We start from the raw sequence: 15,560 nt of genomic DNA on the forward strand, positions 1-15,560 counted from the left end.
TGCGTTACAAAATAAAACATCAATCGCGAACAGTGCAATGTAAATAGGACCGACGAACTTTACTTTGTAGGGAAATATGTAATGTTATGGTCTAGCTGAGTTTATCACATGTCTGACTACTGGTGAATAGCAGCAAACCTGAGTGAACAGGGACATCTAGTGGACAAATCTGTGTATTTCTCGCTACACTGCCAGCAGGGCAGCACCGGCAAACATCCTGCTGTGGTCATTTCTGAAGCTTTTTATAACGACGGGATTACAAATTTAATTGTGTTTGCTTGTGATAATTAAAGTGAATTTGAATTATATAATTGGTGGCGTCCCCTTTAACATGTATCTATACATTACTTGATCGTTTATTTTCTATTGTTTACTTTCTATTTGGCATTTTAGATTTTAGATTTTTTCTACCAAGGCTTAGGGTTGTAGTTGTAGTTACAGATTGTGTGAATACAGAGAATTTACTAATAATTATTCTAAAGCAAAGTGCATTTATTTGTGAGAACCCTTACCGGAAGTGATGCTGATGTTGCTGACGGCTACACTACACGCGTAGCAACATTGAGCCACGGGCTGAGCTTCGACTGTGACATGGCGGATCTGTCGCTGTATTTAACTAATTCCAACGTTTCACTGGGACCTGCTATGGAAACTGAAAAGGTCAGTGCTCATGATATTACTGCCGTCATGTTCTGTGTCTGTGAACGGGAAAACAACGACACTGCAAGTCACTTCCTTAGCTCAGCAGCTAACGCACACAACGTAAACAAAAGTAGCTTAAGGAGGCTAAAGTAGTAGAAGTAAGAAGAGAACGTGAAGGAAAGCTGACAGGATGTTTGCTTTAGATTCACATTGGTATATTGGTTTAACTGTGTAAGAAATAACCCAGGGCGAAGGACAAAACCTACATTTTTGCCCAGAAAAATTCAAATAAGAGTGCAAAAAAAACATAAACACATTGAGTATAACAGTGTTGTTCTGTAATAAACTGTAAATAAACTGTAATGAATCAATATGAATGAGTGAGTGACAAAACACTGGTGAAGCATTGATGTACTTCTAATACAAATTACATTTTGAAGGAGGCCAGGATCTTGTTTTTATGGAATAATATCCAAAAGATAAACTCTCCTTATTTTGATAAGGCTTTAAGAACTTGCATGCAGCTATATGATATGAGGTAAAACTGTATGGAGCAGTCAGAGTCCGAGTTAAGCCAACACACACTGTTTGCATCTGCTTCTCACCAGACTCCAGAGGAGTCGGCTGAGTTCGAGAGTGTTGAGATGGGGGAGTCTGCGGTGGGGAAGGTGAAGGTTCCCCGCAAGACCATCTACTTTGCCAGCGGAGAGACCATGGAGGAGTACAGCACCGATGAAGAGGAGGAGGAGCAGCTAGTGAAGAAGGATGTCATCACTGTAGATGCGGTAGGCTGAAGACTGTTTTGTGTTCCTGGAGAGGGGCAACGTCTGTCAGCGCAGATCTGTGCTCTGAGTTTCTTACCTCTCTTGTGTTCTCCAGTCCAAACTGACCTGGGGTCCTTATTTCTGGTTCCACATGTGGAGAATGGCCACCAGCACCGTCTCAGGTCAGCAGATCCTCAAATATCACTTTGTCCCAGGCAGCAGATCAAATTTAGCAGAACATTTTACTGCTGGCTTCACATTTTCATCAGATTTAGTGCTTTTCAACTGCACCCTTTGTAATACTGTAAGCTGATCTAGTCAAATATGGGTGTGTGTATTTGATTTCCTTGCAGTGTGCGACTTCATGGGGGAGAGACTGGCCTCTCTATTCGGCATCACCACACCTAAATACCAGTACGCCATCGATGAGTACTACCGCATGAAGAAAGACGTAGGTCACGTGTGCACGCTGCATGTTCACTGCACTAAATGTCGTTGTGATTAATCACAAGTGTTTCCCGACGTCCGGCAGGAGGAGGAGGAAGAGGAGGAGGACCGTCTGGCTGAGGAGGCGGAGCATCGCTTTGAGGCGACGCAGAGGGCGGAGCATGAGGGCGGCGCTCCTGCCACTCTGGAGCAGCCGGAGGCGTCCGGCGCCTCCTTTGTGAACGTCAGCTTTGAGCTGGACCCTGAGCCTCCACTCAACACTCCGGACATCCACACGGATCAACTCCATCAGACCGACACACTGATGGGCCCATACCAATAACACACAAACACACATTTACTCCGTTTGTAAGTCTTAACCTGTTTTCCTTTCATGTTATGTGACGGATGGGGGGTCTTCATACGGGTGGGGGGGGCAGGGTTGTGTGTGTGGCTGCATCTGTGGCTCTACATATGGATGTTTAACTGTACAGAGCCTCTAACCGCAGACAACACTGATTTATTTAGATTTCCTTTATGACTTCTTGTCCTAAAGGGAAACCACATGGAATGACAAAGATCCAGTGCTGGATCTAATCCCTTCTTAAATTTGGATTTTCTGACTGACGCAGCCTCTAAATCATCTGTGCTTTATCTATCAGCGGTACGGAGGCACCAGCAGGGTGTCGCCCACATCAGGTGTGTGTGCCTGTGAGTGGGGTTCAGGGATCATCCTCCAAGTGTCCTTGTGAAAACACAGTTGAGCTTTAAAGCCCAGAGCAGATGAAGTAAGACGGGACCAGAGTCACGACTCAGAGGGCTGAGAGTCGGAGGGATCAATAACAGGAGGCTTTGACTCATTTATCCTGCTTTTTGTTGAAGTTCTTCCATCTGCTATAGATTTTAAAATGTCTCCCACGCAAATTGAGCATTGATGCATTTTCTTTCCATTCGCTGTGCAGTTGGCCTGAGTCCATGTTTTCTTTTCAAGGACAGATTTTGTAAATGAGCATTAAATATACGCTGCAAGTGAAACCGCAAAGGGAGGATCTGAGCATCAGTGACATCATCCGTTAACTTCAGAAGCATTGGGCAGGTCGATGGTTTCCTCGTCTCTCTGGTTTCTTCCTCACTGTGCCAATGTACAGTTGATTTAAGTCTATTTACATGAATGAAGGAGAGGAACTCTACACAGTAAAGAGATCATGTGCAACAAGCCTATAATCTGTAGATATGTATTTATATTTTATGTATTAATAAAAAAAACCTGAAGTTGATCCGTTGACTCGAGTTGTTTTGTTCTGCAGAGTGAACAGAAGAGATGATGTCACTCTGCTGGGGTCAATGAATGAATGACTCCACTTTACTGTCAGCACTTTGCCTCCTTGTTTCCTTCCCAGCAGCCATACTCACTCACAGGTTTGTTGCTTGTGTGGGACAGGAAGTCTCTATCCTGATAAACAGCTTCCTGATTACCTGCTGAACTTTAATCTTAATTCTGTTTTGGAGATAGTTTTTTTTATAGAGAAAGAGGGGAAAGAGGAGAGAGAGAGAGATAGAGAGAAGGGAGGAAGTCCATAAACATCAAAGTATAATAAGTAGCAGACATTCATATCACCGCTGAGGACCGTCCCCAGCTCTGGCCTCCTTTCCCTCGGGCCAGTAGCGGGTCTTCTTGCCGAATCTCGGTCCTCAGTCCTTGGAGCCTTCTGCCTGACTTCTCTCTCTCGGGAATTGCTCCAACTTCTCTCCCAATGGGCCGCTGCTGTGTGCCTGTATGCTCCCTCGTGATCATCCTCTGATGCGCCACAGGTGCGGCGTACCGTCCAGGCGATTCCTCCGATGCGCCACAGGTGTGACGCGCTGTGCAGCCTTCCTGTAGCTCTCCTGAGCCACAAACGAGGGAAACATCTCTCTCCTCTTCTAGGATCACCCCCTCCTTTTAAATTCTAAAATTAAGGGACATTTTTGTGGTAATGACTTGGACTGGAGTTAGACTAAAGGTGTAACACAAAATTAATTGAAAATGTACACTTTAAATAACAGTCAAACAATTTTGGGGTCAATTTGACCCCAGAGGACAAAAAGTGTTAGTATGGGCTGTCATACAAAAAACAGCACCCTCACTAAACTATGACATATTAATCTGCTATATGTCAAATAGTCCAGATCTCATCAAATATTTACAAAAAAAAAATAGGGTATATTTTGGGTAAACAAGGCCTTTTGGCCCTAAATTCCGAAATTCATGGAAAAATGTGTGATGATGCGTTGGACTGGAGTCAGACTGAGGTGTGACACAATTAATTAAAAATTTACACTACATGCTTCAGACAAGTCAAAACAAGTTGGGGTTAATTTGACCCCAGGGGATGTAAAATGTACGTATGTAAAACAGGAGGACATTACCAGGGTTAAAACTTTGAACATAAGTCATTACTTGATTCTAGATTATGAATTTGCTGAGGTTTACATCCACACACACACTTCAAACCATAGTTTGTCGCCCTGTTGTAAATGTTTTAACCCACAGTGCTAACAGGAAGCTGATCTTTACATCGAGTTACAAACACATGAAGGCAGTGAAGAGGAAACACAGGACACCAATGTTACTGGAGAAATTCCTATTTTTATTTTGTAAGAAAAGGTCCTTTAGTAGAGGCGCTGGGTTTCCCCATGGTGCTCTTGATGTAGAGGGCGCGCACGTTCTGCCAGTTCTTCTTCAGCAGAGACACCAGGAAGTTAACAGCCAGGTGGACGTTGTAGACCAGCTCGTCCTCTGTCATCTTCAGGTGTCTACTGACTTGGATGTGGTGCTTCACATTTACAAAGATCACACAGCACCGACACTGCATGGAGCAGTAGGCAGCAGTCACACGTGAGGCCCAATTAAGCGATTTACTTCTTTAACACGGACAGGAAAGCCCTGCATATTTTGTTTCACTTCAAGCCTCTCATGGCCAGAGAGCAGGGAATATGTCCCTGTAAAGGGAACTCTTTATAACGCTAGTTACTTTTGAACAGTGAATGAAAGCCCCGCAATAAAGCAGGGCATCAAAAAATTTGGTTGAAACTCTTAATGTTCCTCTCCACGGAAATCTTTAGTAAAAGGCGAAAGATTTATACGATCTGAAGAGAACCCAGAGTGTACTGATGATTCAGAGTTAGAGTGTAGCAGCCCATTCTCTGCCTCTCTGCTCTCTGTTAGGGTTTTCAAGACTGATTTTCCTCTACAAAGATTGAAGACTTAGAACGCCACCTACAGGTCAAACCTGCTTCATGCAGAACTTTTAGTCAGCCTAGTGAACATAAACCCTATCCATTTAAATTACTTTGTTTTTCAGAAAACAATTCATATCTTTTTACAATGACTCGTACATATATAAACACAATGTAGGAGATTAAATTACGGTTTAATCTTCGAAAATAAAGCCAATTACAACATTGATTTCCAGTGTCCATGATAGATCGTCTATGAATAGCACACTTGTATTGAACATATTTGTCAGGGGAGAGCGCGAACGCAGTCCCCCACTACCAGAAATTATGCAATCGAGATTCCCACATTTGGGGAATTCGCAGGGGTCAGCACAACCGGAGTGCAATGGCTGAGCCTCGCCCTGGGTGAACCACCTTCATGATCATGGTATCTCCCTTGCCAGGTAAGTATGAGTTGCTATGGTCACTGATGCTGGAGTCATTCACAGAACTACAGCTCTGACTCACGGTCACAGACACTCGGCACACACACACACACCACATCCACCACAAGCTATTATCGCTTACAACGACAATGCAGGAAAAGGCGCACAGCGTATCGATTAAAACAAATCAAATACTTGCTATTATCGCTTACAGCGACACTATCATAAAATGTATTTAAAACAAAGAGCAACATGCTTTCACGATCTACGACAAACTGGCGCCTTATCCAGGCTGTAACCCCGCCCTCGCCCAATAGAAAGGATGGATGATGTCACCACGTCCAGACCGAGTTTCCGGCTCAAAAATATGACAAGATTGCAAATTTGTTGTTCATAAACAAATACGCTGAGTTTCTGGTATAATGTTGATATATCTAATCAATAGCTTCAACAGTAACAGAGAGCACAGTAGAGTTTTTACGTTTGATTTTGGGCGAACAGAAGGATAACAAGACTTTATGCAATGACTTCATCATAAGACTTTCATTTATTTAAAGTATGACTGTTAATATTAAACATCATGAGGGGGTGCACCGTTCCTGGAGGTACTGCAATACCAGGTCGATGCGTGGAGTGGACGGAGCAAGCCCCTATTCCATCTCCCTGCTCCAAAAATCAATTTAATATATGGTCCCCGGGTAGGGGACGTATCAGATATTAAACTGATAAGAACAGATACTACACTTGATCTTAGCCAAAAGGCCGAGAAGCGATGCTGCTATATGTCGGGGCGGAGGGAGTCTATCTCCGCTCACACACACCAGCTCATGGTTAAACTCAGTTGGGGGGGGGGGGGGGGGGGGTGTTCAAGAATACAACAAGGCAGACACAACAGTCATGAGGTGGAATGATGATGTTGATCAAAGTATAATACAGATTAATTCAAAACGACCTTTTATAAAGACTCACTTCCTGCTCCGTTACTGCTGGTAAACAGCTGAAGCGCTCTATGCGTTACGTGAGTGAACTCATGCTAATCATTTGAGTGAATGTGGCAGTCTGTCAGGGACAGAACAGATAACACCTGAATAACGCAGGCCAACCAGAAAATGTATACCAGGGGTCTCCAAACGTTTTGTCTCTGAGAGCTACTTTGACAAAATAAAAGTAAGCTGAATGTTAGTGTCACGTGACAGCAGCCTAATTTATTAGCTGATTGGTTTGTAATCAATTTGTGACAAAAGGGGCCCGGATGTCTGTTTATTTGATTGGATAGAAATTTCAACAGCTTCATCAAGTGACCATGTGTTGTCAAATGTACGTATTCTTTGAACCTTTCATGAGCGACCTGTAGGAGCCCGCTGCAGTAAAGTGACGTAAACATATTGTTTACATCATGAGGGGTCGATCCTTGGAGGATGGAGATGTTCCCCCCGGTTGGTGCCACACCTGTGGTGCATCATAAGGTAAATCGGCAGAACAACGCACCACCAGAGATCCCACAGCAGTCACTTGTGGTGTGCAATGTCGTATTTTTTTCACACGGACAGGAAAGCCCCGCAGTAAAACAGGGCATCAAAAAATTGGTTGGAACTCTTAATGTTCCTCTCCACGGAAATCCTTAGTAAAAGGCGAAAGACCATTCTCTGCCTCTGCGCTCGCTAATACGGTTGAGGGGTTCGTAAGTATTTGTTTTTGTATAATTCTACTTGGTTTTACTTCAGACATCATACATATCTGAGACTAAACCTTCTGTGGCAGAATGTACAGGTTGCTTATTTCAACTTATATATTTTTGAATCAAATGCGTTTCTATTATAATTTACACCAATATTACTGAAGAGTGCCAGGACAAATGTGCATAAGGGGTCAAACTGTCTTCATTTATTGTGAGTAGTTTCAGCTACTTTTAATCTACAAAGAATGAAGAATCAGGAACAACGTAATGTGTGTGACTGGCATCTACTAACATACTCACTCCGAACCTCTCATGGCCAGAGAGCAGGGAATATGTCCCTGTGAAGCGAACGCTTTATAACGCTAGTTACTTTTAAACAGTGAAAGGAAGCCCCGCAATAAAGCAGGGCATCAAAAAATTGGTTGAAACTCTTAATGTTCCTCTCCACGGAAATCTTTAGTAAAAGGCGAAAGATTTATACGATCTGAAGAGAACCCAGAGTGTACTGATGATTCAGAGTTAGAGTGTAGCAGCCCATTCTCTGCCTCTCTGCTCTCTGTTACGGTTTAAGACTGCTTTTCCTCTACAAAGGTTGAAGACTTAGAACGCCACCTACAGGTCAAACCTGCTTCATGCAGAACTTTTAGTCAGCCTAGTGAACATAAACACTATACATTTAAATTCCTTTGTTTTTCATTAAACAGTTACTATCTTTTTACTATTACTCCTACAAATATAAACACAATGTAAGAAAATATAAATAGGGCTTAACATTCGTAAGTAAAGCGCATTAAGACATTGATTTATCGATGTCCATGATGGATCGTCTATGAGTAGTACACTTCTATTGAACAGATTGGTCAGGGGAGAGCGCGAACGCAGTTCTTAGATTGATTACTCTTGTATTATTTTAGATTACAAAAAGTGCGAGTTGAGACAATTCAGAGAGAACGTATGTACAAATATAGAAGCGAGGACATATCGAAAAACTTTCTGTTTAACACATTGATCAGGGGAGAGCGCGAACGCAGTCCCCCACTACCAGAAATTATGCAATCGAGATTCCCACATTTGGGGAATTCGCAGGGGTCAGCACAACCGGAGTGCAATGGCTGAGCCTCGCCCTGGGTGAACCACCTTCATGATCATGGTATCTCCCTTGCCAGGTAAGTATGAGTTGCTATGGTCACTGATGCTGGAGTCGTTCACAGAACTACAACTCTGACTCACGGTCACAGACACTCGGCACACACACACACACCACATCCACCACAAGCTATTATCGCTTACAACGACAATGCAGGAAAAGGCGCACAGCGTATCGATTAAAACAAATCAAATACTTGCTATTATCGCTTACAGCGAAACTATCATCATGTATTTAAAACAAAGAGCAACATGCTTTCACAATCTACGACAAACTGGCGCCTTATCCAGGCTGTAACCCCGCCCCCGCCCATTACAAAGGATGGATGATGTCACCACGTCCAGACCGAGTTTCCGGCTCATAAAATATGACACCATGGCAAATTTGTTGTTCATAAACAAATACGCTGAGTTTCTGGTATAATGTTGATATATCTAATCAACAGCTTCAACAGTAACAGAGAGCACAGGAGAGTTTTTACGTTTGATTTTGGGCGAACAGAAGGATAACAAGACTTTATGCAACGACTTCATCATAAGACTTTCATTTGCTTTAAGCATGACGATTACTATTGAACATCATGAGGGGGTGCACCGTTCCTGGAGGTACTGCAATACCAGGTCGATGCGTGGAGTGGACGGAGCAAGCCCCTATTCCATCTCCCTGCTCCAAAAATCAATTTAATATATGGTCCCCGGGTAGGGGACGTATCAGATATTAAACTGATAAGAACAGATACTACACTTGATCTTAGCCAAAAGGCCGAGAAGCGATGCTGCTATATGTCGGGGCGGAGGGAGTCTATCTCCGCTCACACACACCAGCTCACGGTTTAAACAGACAGGAAAAATACAATAAAGCCGGTAAAAACAGTCACGGGATCGCGCCTAAGATCAACGTTACTTAAAAAGGTCGCGGATCTTACAAACGTATGTATGTATGTGTAATGTAATGTGTAATGTATGTATTAACTTAATACTGGCCAAACGCGCTGTTTAAATCAGTACAGCACACAGCGTGTCGACAACGGGTCACTTCCTGCTTCGTTGATGCTGGGCAGCTGCTTTTACGGTTACTGACACCTGCTGGCCAGGAGTGAGAACAACTCGTTTGAATTTCCTCTGAAGAGAGGAAACCAACGCATGCGTGAGCGTTCAACGTCCTTCACAATAAATGGCGCTCCAGGCAGAATTTAGATTGATTACACTCGTATTATTTTGGACTAAAAAAGTGCGAGTTGAGACAATTTAGAGAGAACGTATGTACAAATAAAGTAAGCAATGACATACCGAAGAACTTTGTATTTAACACATTGATCAGGGGAGAGCGCGAACGCAGTCCCCCACTACCAGAAATTATGCAGTCGAGATTCCCACATTTGGGGAATTCGCAGGGGTCAGCACAACCGGAGTGCAATGGCTGAGCCTCGCCCTGGGTGAACCACCTTCATGATCATGGTATCTCCCCTGCCAGGTAAGTATGAGTTGCTACGGTCACTGATGCTAAGGTCTTTCACAGACGTTCCTCAGCGACTCACGGTCACGTCACTAATCCACACGGATTGTCATTTACCAGACGCAGTGACGCTTTGTTAATATTTCGTGAATGAACACACCAAACTTGACGTGACCGCTCTCATACATTTATGATTAGACTATTTGCGATATTATCCTCGATTAAATGAACACATTCCCATCATCCAATGCGGCATTGCTGCTCAATCTGTACCCCGAAAGTATCATTTTCAGCTTTAGGCTGCTACGAGAATGCAAGAAAGGCACGCAACATAACGATTTAAATGAAGCAAACCACATTTATGCTTGTAATGTTGTTTAACCGACGCGTAAATCAGATAAATGAAAAGGAAAGGACGAGTAGTTACAAAGTAAACACCGGTTCCTACTTCCGTCACTGCTGGTGGGCTGATTTTAGGTTTACTGCCACCTGCTGGCCTGGAATGTGAACTACTGTTATGCAAGCATGATTCCAATTCCAATTTGCGATGTTGCGGTTTCGTAAGACTTCGAATTTCTTACTAATAAAAAGGGGAAATGATTCCTTTTCTAATTCAAACAATTATTTAAACATTAGAAACACACTCTTACTCTTAACCAAATTGCTGAGAAGCGACGCAAGAGAGAAGAGTAATATATATATTACTATAAACTCAATCAGTTACGCAACCAGCACTTTAACACAGCGTTAAAACAACAAATTCCCCTACACAACAAATTAATATGGCACGATAAAAAATGTTTAAAAGTGCGTCTACTCGTCCAAAACCCCGAAAAGTTTGGCTAAAGCGAGCTTCCCCTTTTAGCATCGTCGTTTGAAGTAACGTTACTTCAGTTTCACTAGTGTAAAGTTCGTTTTTTCTGTTATTTTGTTTAAAGCAGTGAGTTTTCCCTTACTTGCTGTGTTGATTCATCTTCGTTGCCGTATGCTTCAAGTTCGGAGTGGGGGGATGGTCCGCCGGCTCACCTGGATACTCCGTCGGGGTCCTTCCTTGCGTTTGTGCAGCTTGCCCCTGAGCTCCGGGGTCGTGAGTGGGGGCGGGTAACCTGGGGGGTTGGTCTTCTTGTTGGAGGTACCCTGGTGCTTCTTCGGGTGTCGCTTTCTCTTCTCCTGCAGTGACAAAACGCTCACACCTACTGGGCTGTCTGTGTCATGGGTAAGGACCAGCGCTCTGTGTGAAATGGTTTAACCGTCATCATTAACTAATTTTTCTACTTATATACCTTAATGTCAGAGGTCAAATAGAGCCTTTACCTAACCAGTAGTCACTTAAGTGTGGAGTTCAAGAGGATGAAGGGAGCCACACATTTATTATACAGAGATGTTTCAACCACTGCATTCCACATAGGAAAGCCTGTAAAATGAGCTTAACTGTTGGTCGTTATATACAACTAAAAAAGTTGATAAAATATGGTTCCCCCACAGTCACACAACCCCGTCCTGGACTGCCTGAAATGCAAAATAAAATGATAAAATTAAATTAAAAGGAACTGATCTTTGTTCTGGTAATCAGTCACTGGTCTGGCATAGCCTGTAACCCTGTGAAATAGGAGAGGAAAGGTAGCCATCTCTGATAGAATTTATCAGTGTGGTTCCTCATAGTGCATTTGATTTTCTCGAGTCTAAGAAAGTACATTGTATCCTTAAGCCATTGCGAAATAGAGGGAGGGGTGAGGGATTTCATCTGGCAAGCAAAGAGGTGAACATGATGATTTCCTTTTGTGGGGTGTTCAAACGGTGTAGGTTAATTCTACTCTGATTGAAATCCACTGACTTTGCTTTTCTTTCCCCTCTCCTGTCTGTTTTCAGTGTTAAACAAACAAAAGAAAGCAGATTGAAGAAACTGAGAAAACGTATGAAAGGGTCCAATATTGACTTTTTTATACAGAATAAACAGGAATGCACAGAATCTTTAAATAAATCACGCTGCCATCAAACTCAAACTTCTCCACATGGATCTTTTTACAGTTTAGTCATTGAGCTCAAACTCTTCTTCATGTGTCTTCCATGTCTACATTGCTGCCGCTGTCGCTGTCATTGGTGACCAGCACCTCTCTGTTCTCGTACGTCCAGAAGCCGTTCAGGTCGATCAGGATGCTGGTCACCGTGTCGCCCTGGCAACTGTTCACCAGATCCTGCAGTGTGATCTTATACGGGTCTTTGGGCTTCACCATGTCGAAGATCTCATCCTGGGGAGATCATAGAGACAGACAGGTAAAGGACCCCACAGCTACTACTGCACTGTGTGTGTGTGTGTGTGTGTGTGTGTGTGTGTGTGTGTGTGTGTGTGTGTGTGTGTGTGTGTGTGTGTGTGTGTGTGTGTGTGTGTGTGTGTGTGTGTGTGTGTGTGTGTGTGTGTGTACTGCACCTTGACATCCTGGAAGGAGACAGGCTCCTGACCGTGGAGTTTCATTTGCTCCTGAATGGCCTGATGACAGAAACACAGATCAGCATCATGAAGCACTGATACAGCACAGTGTGTGTGTGTGTGTGTGTGTGAATGTGTGTTTTTGTTATGTGTGTCTGTGTGCTTGTGTTGCTGTTACCCTGAAGAAGTAGTTGAGTGCGAAAACGTTGAGGTAACCTCGATTCTCCATGTCCAACAATTTGAAAATATACTGTAACGCCGCCGGCTCCTTCCTGTGTTCCAAAGCCAAGACAAAGTCCAGATAGGTCTTATAGTCCTGAGAGAGAGAGAGAGAGAGAGAGAGAGAGAGAGAGAGAGAGAGAGAGAGAGAGAGAGAGAGAGAGAGAGAGAGAGAGAGAGAGAGAGAGAGAGAGAGAGAGAGAGAGAGAGAGAGAGAGAGAGAGAGAGAGAGAGAGAGAGAGAGAGAGAGAGAGAGAGAGAGAGAGAGAGAGAGAGAGAGAGAGAGAGAGAGAGAGATCAGATATGTGTGTGACAGCTGTGTCTCGTGTCCCTCGTGTCCCTCGTGTCCCTCGTGTCGTCTTTGTACCATTTCTCCGTCGTAGGTGAGACACTCCTGAAACACTCGCTCCAGGAACACTGAGGTGAGCGTTGCTGTGCCGTAGCGGGAAAGTTCCTCTTTGCTCAACATGCCGTTATGATCTTTATCCAGGTTGAGATACTGACCTGCAGAGGAAACAACAACAGGAAATACAATCAGAACAATCCACCTCAGACAGGACAGGGTTCTTCTGACTGATGACTAATGAGGACACAGGTAAGGTTTGAACATGACCCCATGTTGACCCACAGAGCGACCTGAAAGGGGAGGTCCTCTTTCCCTACAGGGTGAAACCTCAGCACTTACCGTAAACTCTGAGAGCAGACGGGGCCGAGAACCAGTTAGACTCCTGACTCTCCTTAGACAACTCCTCATCTCTCAACTACAAACAAGAGAGAGAGACACACACACATGATCACATGACTCTGTATTTAATGTGGAAAACAGTTGAACATGGAGCTTTACTGGTTAAATACTCGGGGCAAACACTAGAGAAAGTACCTCCAGCAGATCATCTAGAAAGCTGCAGGCCAAGATGTCCTGGATTTTAATCTTTCCTGGAAACAAACAGACAGACACAGAAGCAAACCGCCAGTAAGAGAAAATCTGCTGCCGACTGTAAAACTACACACTCTAGCTCTGTGTCCAGCCTCACCGGTGCGGAGGGGGTCCAGGAAGAAGAAGAACTTGCGGACGGCGGTGCAGACGTAGAAGGAGTAGAAGGACTTCTCCAGGCCGTCCAGCTGAGGCAGAGTGGGGATCAGCTCCAGGATGTAGTTCTCCAGATCCTACAGGGAATCAGCAGAGTCACCATGACTACCACCACCAGACAAAGGGTGTGTGAGAGAAATGTGTGTGAGTTTGAAAGCGCCGGCTCCTTACAGACTCTCTGAGGTAACCCTGACCCGCCACGTCATACAGGCTCAGGCCGATCCGGGTCTGATGCAGCCACACTGGACAGACAAACACACACACAAGGAGCAGACTCAGTGACAGAGATAACACCCAGCATGACAGACAGGTCAGAGGAGGAAGACGGATGAAGGACGACACCTTTTCTCATGACGTAATTAAAGAACTGCATGATGGAGATTCTCCCATAGGGGTCGCTGTGGAGGAGCTTGGCATAAACTCGAGCAGTGAAGAATTTACTGGAGGAGAGAGAAGAGAAGATGTTACAGCTCATTCTGCTCTCTACAGACACACACACACCACTGCTGATCAAACCTCCTGGGACTTACTCGCACTTTGGTCCGGCCATCTCTCCCACTTTCAGGTAGGCCTCATAGTTGATCATGGCCTCGTCTCCGTTCACTGGAGGAACCTGGTGCTTATCCAGCAGGAACCACAGATTCTACACACACACACACAAACACAAACACACACACACACACACACACACACACACACACACAGATGAAGGGAGAAGCAAAGACACCAGGCAGACATATAGACACTGCTGCAGTGTGTGTGTGTGTGTGTGTGTGTGTGTGTGTGTTGTACCTGCAGCTCCTCATTATCCAGTAGCTCTCTGCTCTTCCTCTGGAGGAACACGGCCCTGGATTCCTCCCTCAGCTTCTGCAGCAACACTTCATCCTCTGCTGGCAACTAGACAACAACATATACAACAACTGTGACATCACTCAGGATTCATTACTATCATTTTTTAAATGCAAATAAAACATATCATAAAAATGTAAAACGTTTGAAAATGAAGCCTGAACAACGTTTCTGCCAAGTTTGGGGGCGATTGAAGGAATGATGGACAACACTCACACAAACACACTGCTATTCAACTAAGATGACCCACATAAAACACATGCTGACCACGGTTATTATTATTATTATTATTATCATTAAATGTCGTTAAATATAACGAATCACTGTTTATTCTGTATACGAAATGTAATCACAATACACTTTACATACAATTAATCCATTATTAATTCATTACAATCAGATGAGTCTCACTGATATTTAGTAGAAGTCGTAAACTTTAAAGACACCTTGTAGTAAAACCGTGGGATAGTTTTGTAGTTCCTCTGCTCGTCGCCTCCTTTCCACTCCGAATAGTATTTAGTGAATAGTTCGGTTTCCTCTGCGTTCTTTTCCTCTTCGCTTCTCTCATCTGCAAAACGAAAGATAAACAAAGTGACAGCAACGATTTAAACTTTAAATGATGTGGCGAAGTTAGACGCTAAAAGTAGCTCAGGTTAGCTCCGCTTGGCCAAACATTCCTCTTTCTCACCGCTCTTTGGGTTTGCAATTCTTCTTTTCAGAATATCAGACCAGTGAGGCTGTTTCTCCGTTGCCATATTTATCCAAATTAATCCCGAATTTTCATTAGTTTGACAATTTTCATCTAAAAACTCGAAAAACAAACAGAATTGTGTACACGGAAGAAGCTATGGCTCGCTTAGTACACAACAATGACACTTCCGGCTACAGTTCCTTTCTGATTTCAAAATAAGAACATAGATATAGTCGTTACAGTATATGGATATGACTGAATGTAATAAATTAATAATAAAATGTATTAATAATTAATATTTCGAGAAATGTGGACTTCTATCACCATTAGAAGGATATTTTGGCATCCTTAATCACATTTGAGTAAAATTCCATGTGACACATCGGGGCCACACAAAGAATTATTATGATAAAAAATACATGTATGGACAGGTATCAATTAAGTCTAATTTCTGTAAAAGCAAATTAACAAACAACAAACAACAAACAAACAAAAAACTATTTTATCTGTCTTTAAGTTATACATTT

General features: G+C 43.4%; 2 protein-coding genes, 7 non-coding genes and 1 pseudogene across 9 annotated transcripts; 1 reads left to right on the forward strand and 9 right to left on the reverse strand.

The window, feature by feature from the left end:
• The first annotated feature begins 509 nt into the window (after window positions 1-509).
• Window positions 510-3,109, forward strand: fam177a1 (family with sequence similarity 177 member A1). Its single transcript, XM_076161037.1, has 5 exons — window positions 510-660; window positions 1,251-1,427; window positions 1,522-1,588; window positions 1,760-1,857; window positions 1,939-3,109. The coding sequence occupies exons 1-5, from the start codon at window positions 592-594 to the stop codon at window positions 2,173-2,175; spliced, it is 648 nt and encodes a 215-aa protein (XP_076017152.1). The 5' UTR covers window positions 510-591; the 3' UTR covers window positions 2,176-3,109.
• Window positions 3,110-4,864: 1,755 nt separating this feature from the next.
• On the reverse strand, window positions 4,865-4,981 carry LOC143009038 (U5 spliceosomal RNA). The gene has a single exon (XR_012964648.1). It is a non-coding gene; the product is annotated as a U5 spliceosomal RNA (small nuclear RNA).
• Window positions 4,982-5,338: 357 nt separating this feature from the next.
• Window positions 5,339-5,502, reverse strand: LOC143009042 (U1 spliceosomal RNA). Its single transcript, XR_012964650.1, has one exon. It is a non-coding gene; the product is annotated as a U1 spliceosomal RNA (small nuclear RNA).
• A 557-nt stretch (window positions 5,503-6,059) lies between these two features.
• On the reverse strand, window positions 6,060-6,250 carry LOC143009044 (U2 spliceosomal RNA). The gene has a single exon (XR_012964652.1). It is a non-coding gene; the product is annotated as a U2 spliceosomal RNA (small nuclear RNA).
• Window positions 6,251-7,029: 779 nt separating this feature from the next.
• Window positions 7,030-7,165, reverse strand: LOC143009041 (U5 spliceosomal RNA; annotated as a pseudogene).
• Window positions 7,166-7,542: 377 nt separating this feature from the next.
• On the reverse strand, window positions 7,543-7,658 carry LOC143009039 (U5 spliceosomal RNA). The gene has a single exon (XR_012964649.1). It is a non-coding gene; the product is annotated as a U5 spliceosomal RNA (small nuclear RNA).
• A 506-nt stretch (window positions 7,659-8,164) lies between these two features.
• On the reverse strand, window positions 8,165-8,328 carry LOC143009043 (U1 spliceosomal RNA). The gene has a single exon (XR_012964651.1). It is a non-coding gene; the product is annotated as a U1 spliceosomal RNA (small nuclear RNA).
• Window positions 8,329-8,884: 556 nt separating this feature from the next.
• LOC143009045 (U2 spliceosomal RNA) lies at window positions 8,885-9,075 on the reverse strand. Its single transcript, XR_012964653.1, has one exon. It is a non-coding gene; the product is annotated as a U2 spliceosomal RNA (small nuclear RNA).
• Window positions 9,076-9,618: 543 nt separating this feature from the next.
• Window positions 9,619-9,782, reverse strand: LOC143009037 (U1 spliceosomal RNA). Its single transcript, XR_012964647.1, has one exon. It is a non-coding gene; the product is annotated as a U1 spliceosomal RNA (small nuclear RNA).
• A 1,892-nt stretch (window positions 9,783-11,674) lies between these two features.
• Window positions 11,675-15,221, reverse strand: ppp2r3c (protein phosphatase 2, regulatory subunit B'', gamma). The gene is made up of 13 exons (XM_076160976.1): window positions 15,031-15,221; window positions 14,789-14,910; window positions 14,286-14,390; window positions 14,024-14,136; window positions 13,836-13,933; window positions 13,665-13,735; window positions 13,438-13,570; window positions 13,284-13,339; window positions 13,089-13,164; window positions 12,771-12,907; window positions 12,363-12,500; window positions 12,185-12,244; window positions 11,675-12,005 (listed from the first exon to the last, which is right to left on the reverse strand). The coding sequence occupies exons 1-13, from the start codon at window positions 15,095-15,097 to the stop codon at window positions 11,811-11,813; spliced, it is 1,371 nt and encodes a 456-aa protein (XP_076017091.1). The 5' UTR covers window positions 15,098-15,221; the 3' UTR covers window positions 11,675-11,810.
• Window positions 15,222-15,560: the final 339 nt, after the last annotated feature.

Source organism: Genypterus blacodes, unplaced genomic scaffold (assembly GCF_046128005.1).
Source record: "Genypterus blacodes isolate CSIRO-AG114 ecotype Tasmania unplaced genomic scaffold, CSIRO-AGI_Gbla_v1 ptg000109l_1, whole genome shotgun sequence".
Taxonomy (NCBI): domain Eukaryota; kingdom Metazoa; phylum Chordata; class Actinopteri; order Ophidiiformes; family Ophidiidae; genus Genypterus; species Genypterus blacodes.

Excerpts from the sequence above, each read along its gene's own strand:
- ppp2r3c (XM_076160976.1), bottom strand. The coding sequence starts at position 15,097 with ATGGCAACGGAGAAACAGCCTCACTGGTCTGATATTCTGAAAAGAAGA. Across the intron at positions 14,137-14,285 it reads TGGATAATGAGGAGCTGCAG|AATCTGTGGTTCCTGCTGGA; the intron begins GTACAACACACA and ends GTGTGTGTGTAG. Across the intron at positions 12,501-12,770 it reads TCACCTACGACGGAGAAATG|GACTATAAGACCTATCTGGA; the intron begins GTACAAAGACGA and ends TCTCTCTCTCAG.
- fam177a1 (XM_076161037.1), top strand. The coding sequence starts at position 592 with ATGGCGGATCTGTCGCTGTATTTAACTAATTCCAACGTTTCACTGGGA. Across the intron at positions 661-1,250 it reads CTGCTATGGAAACTGAAAAG|ACTCCAGAGGAGTCGGCTGA; the intron begins GTCAGTGCTCAT and ends GCTTCTCACCAG. Across the intron at positions 1,858-1,938 it reads ACTACCGCATGAAGAAAGAC|GAGGAGGAGGAAGAGGAGGA; the intron begins GTAGGTCACGTG and ends GACGTCCGGCAG.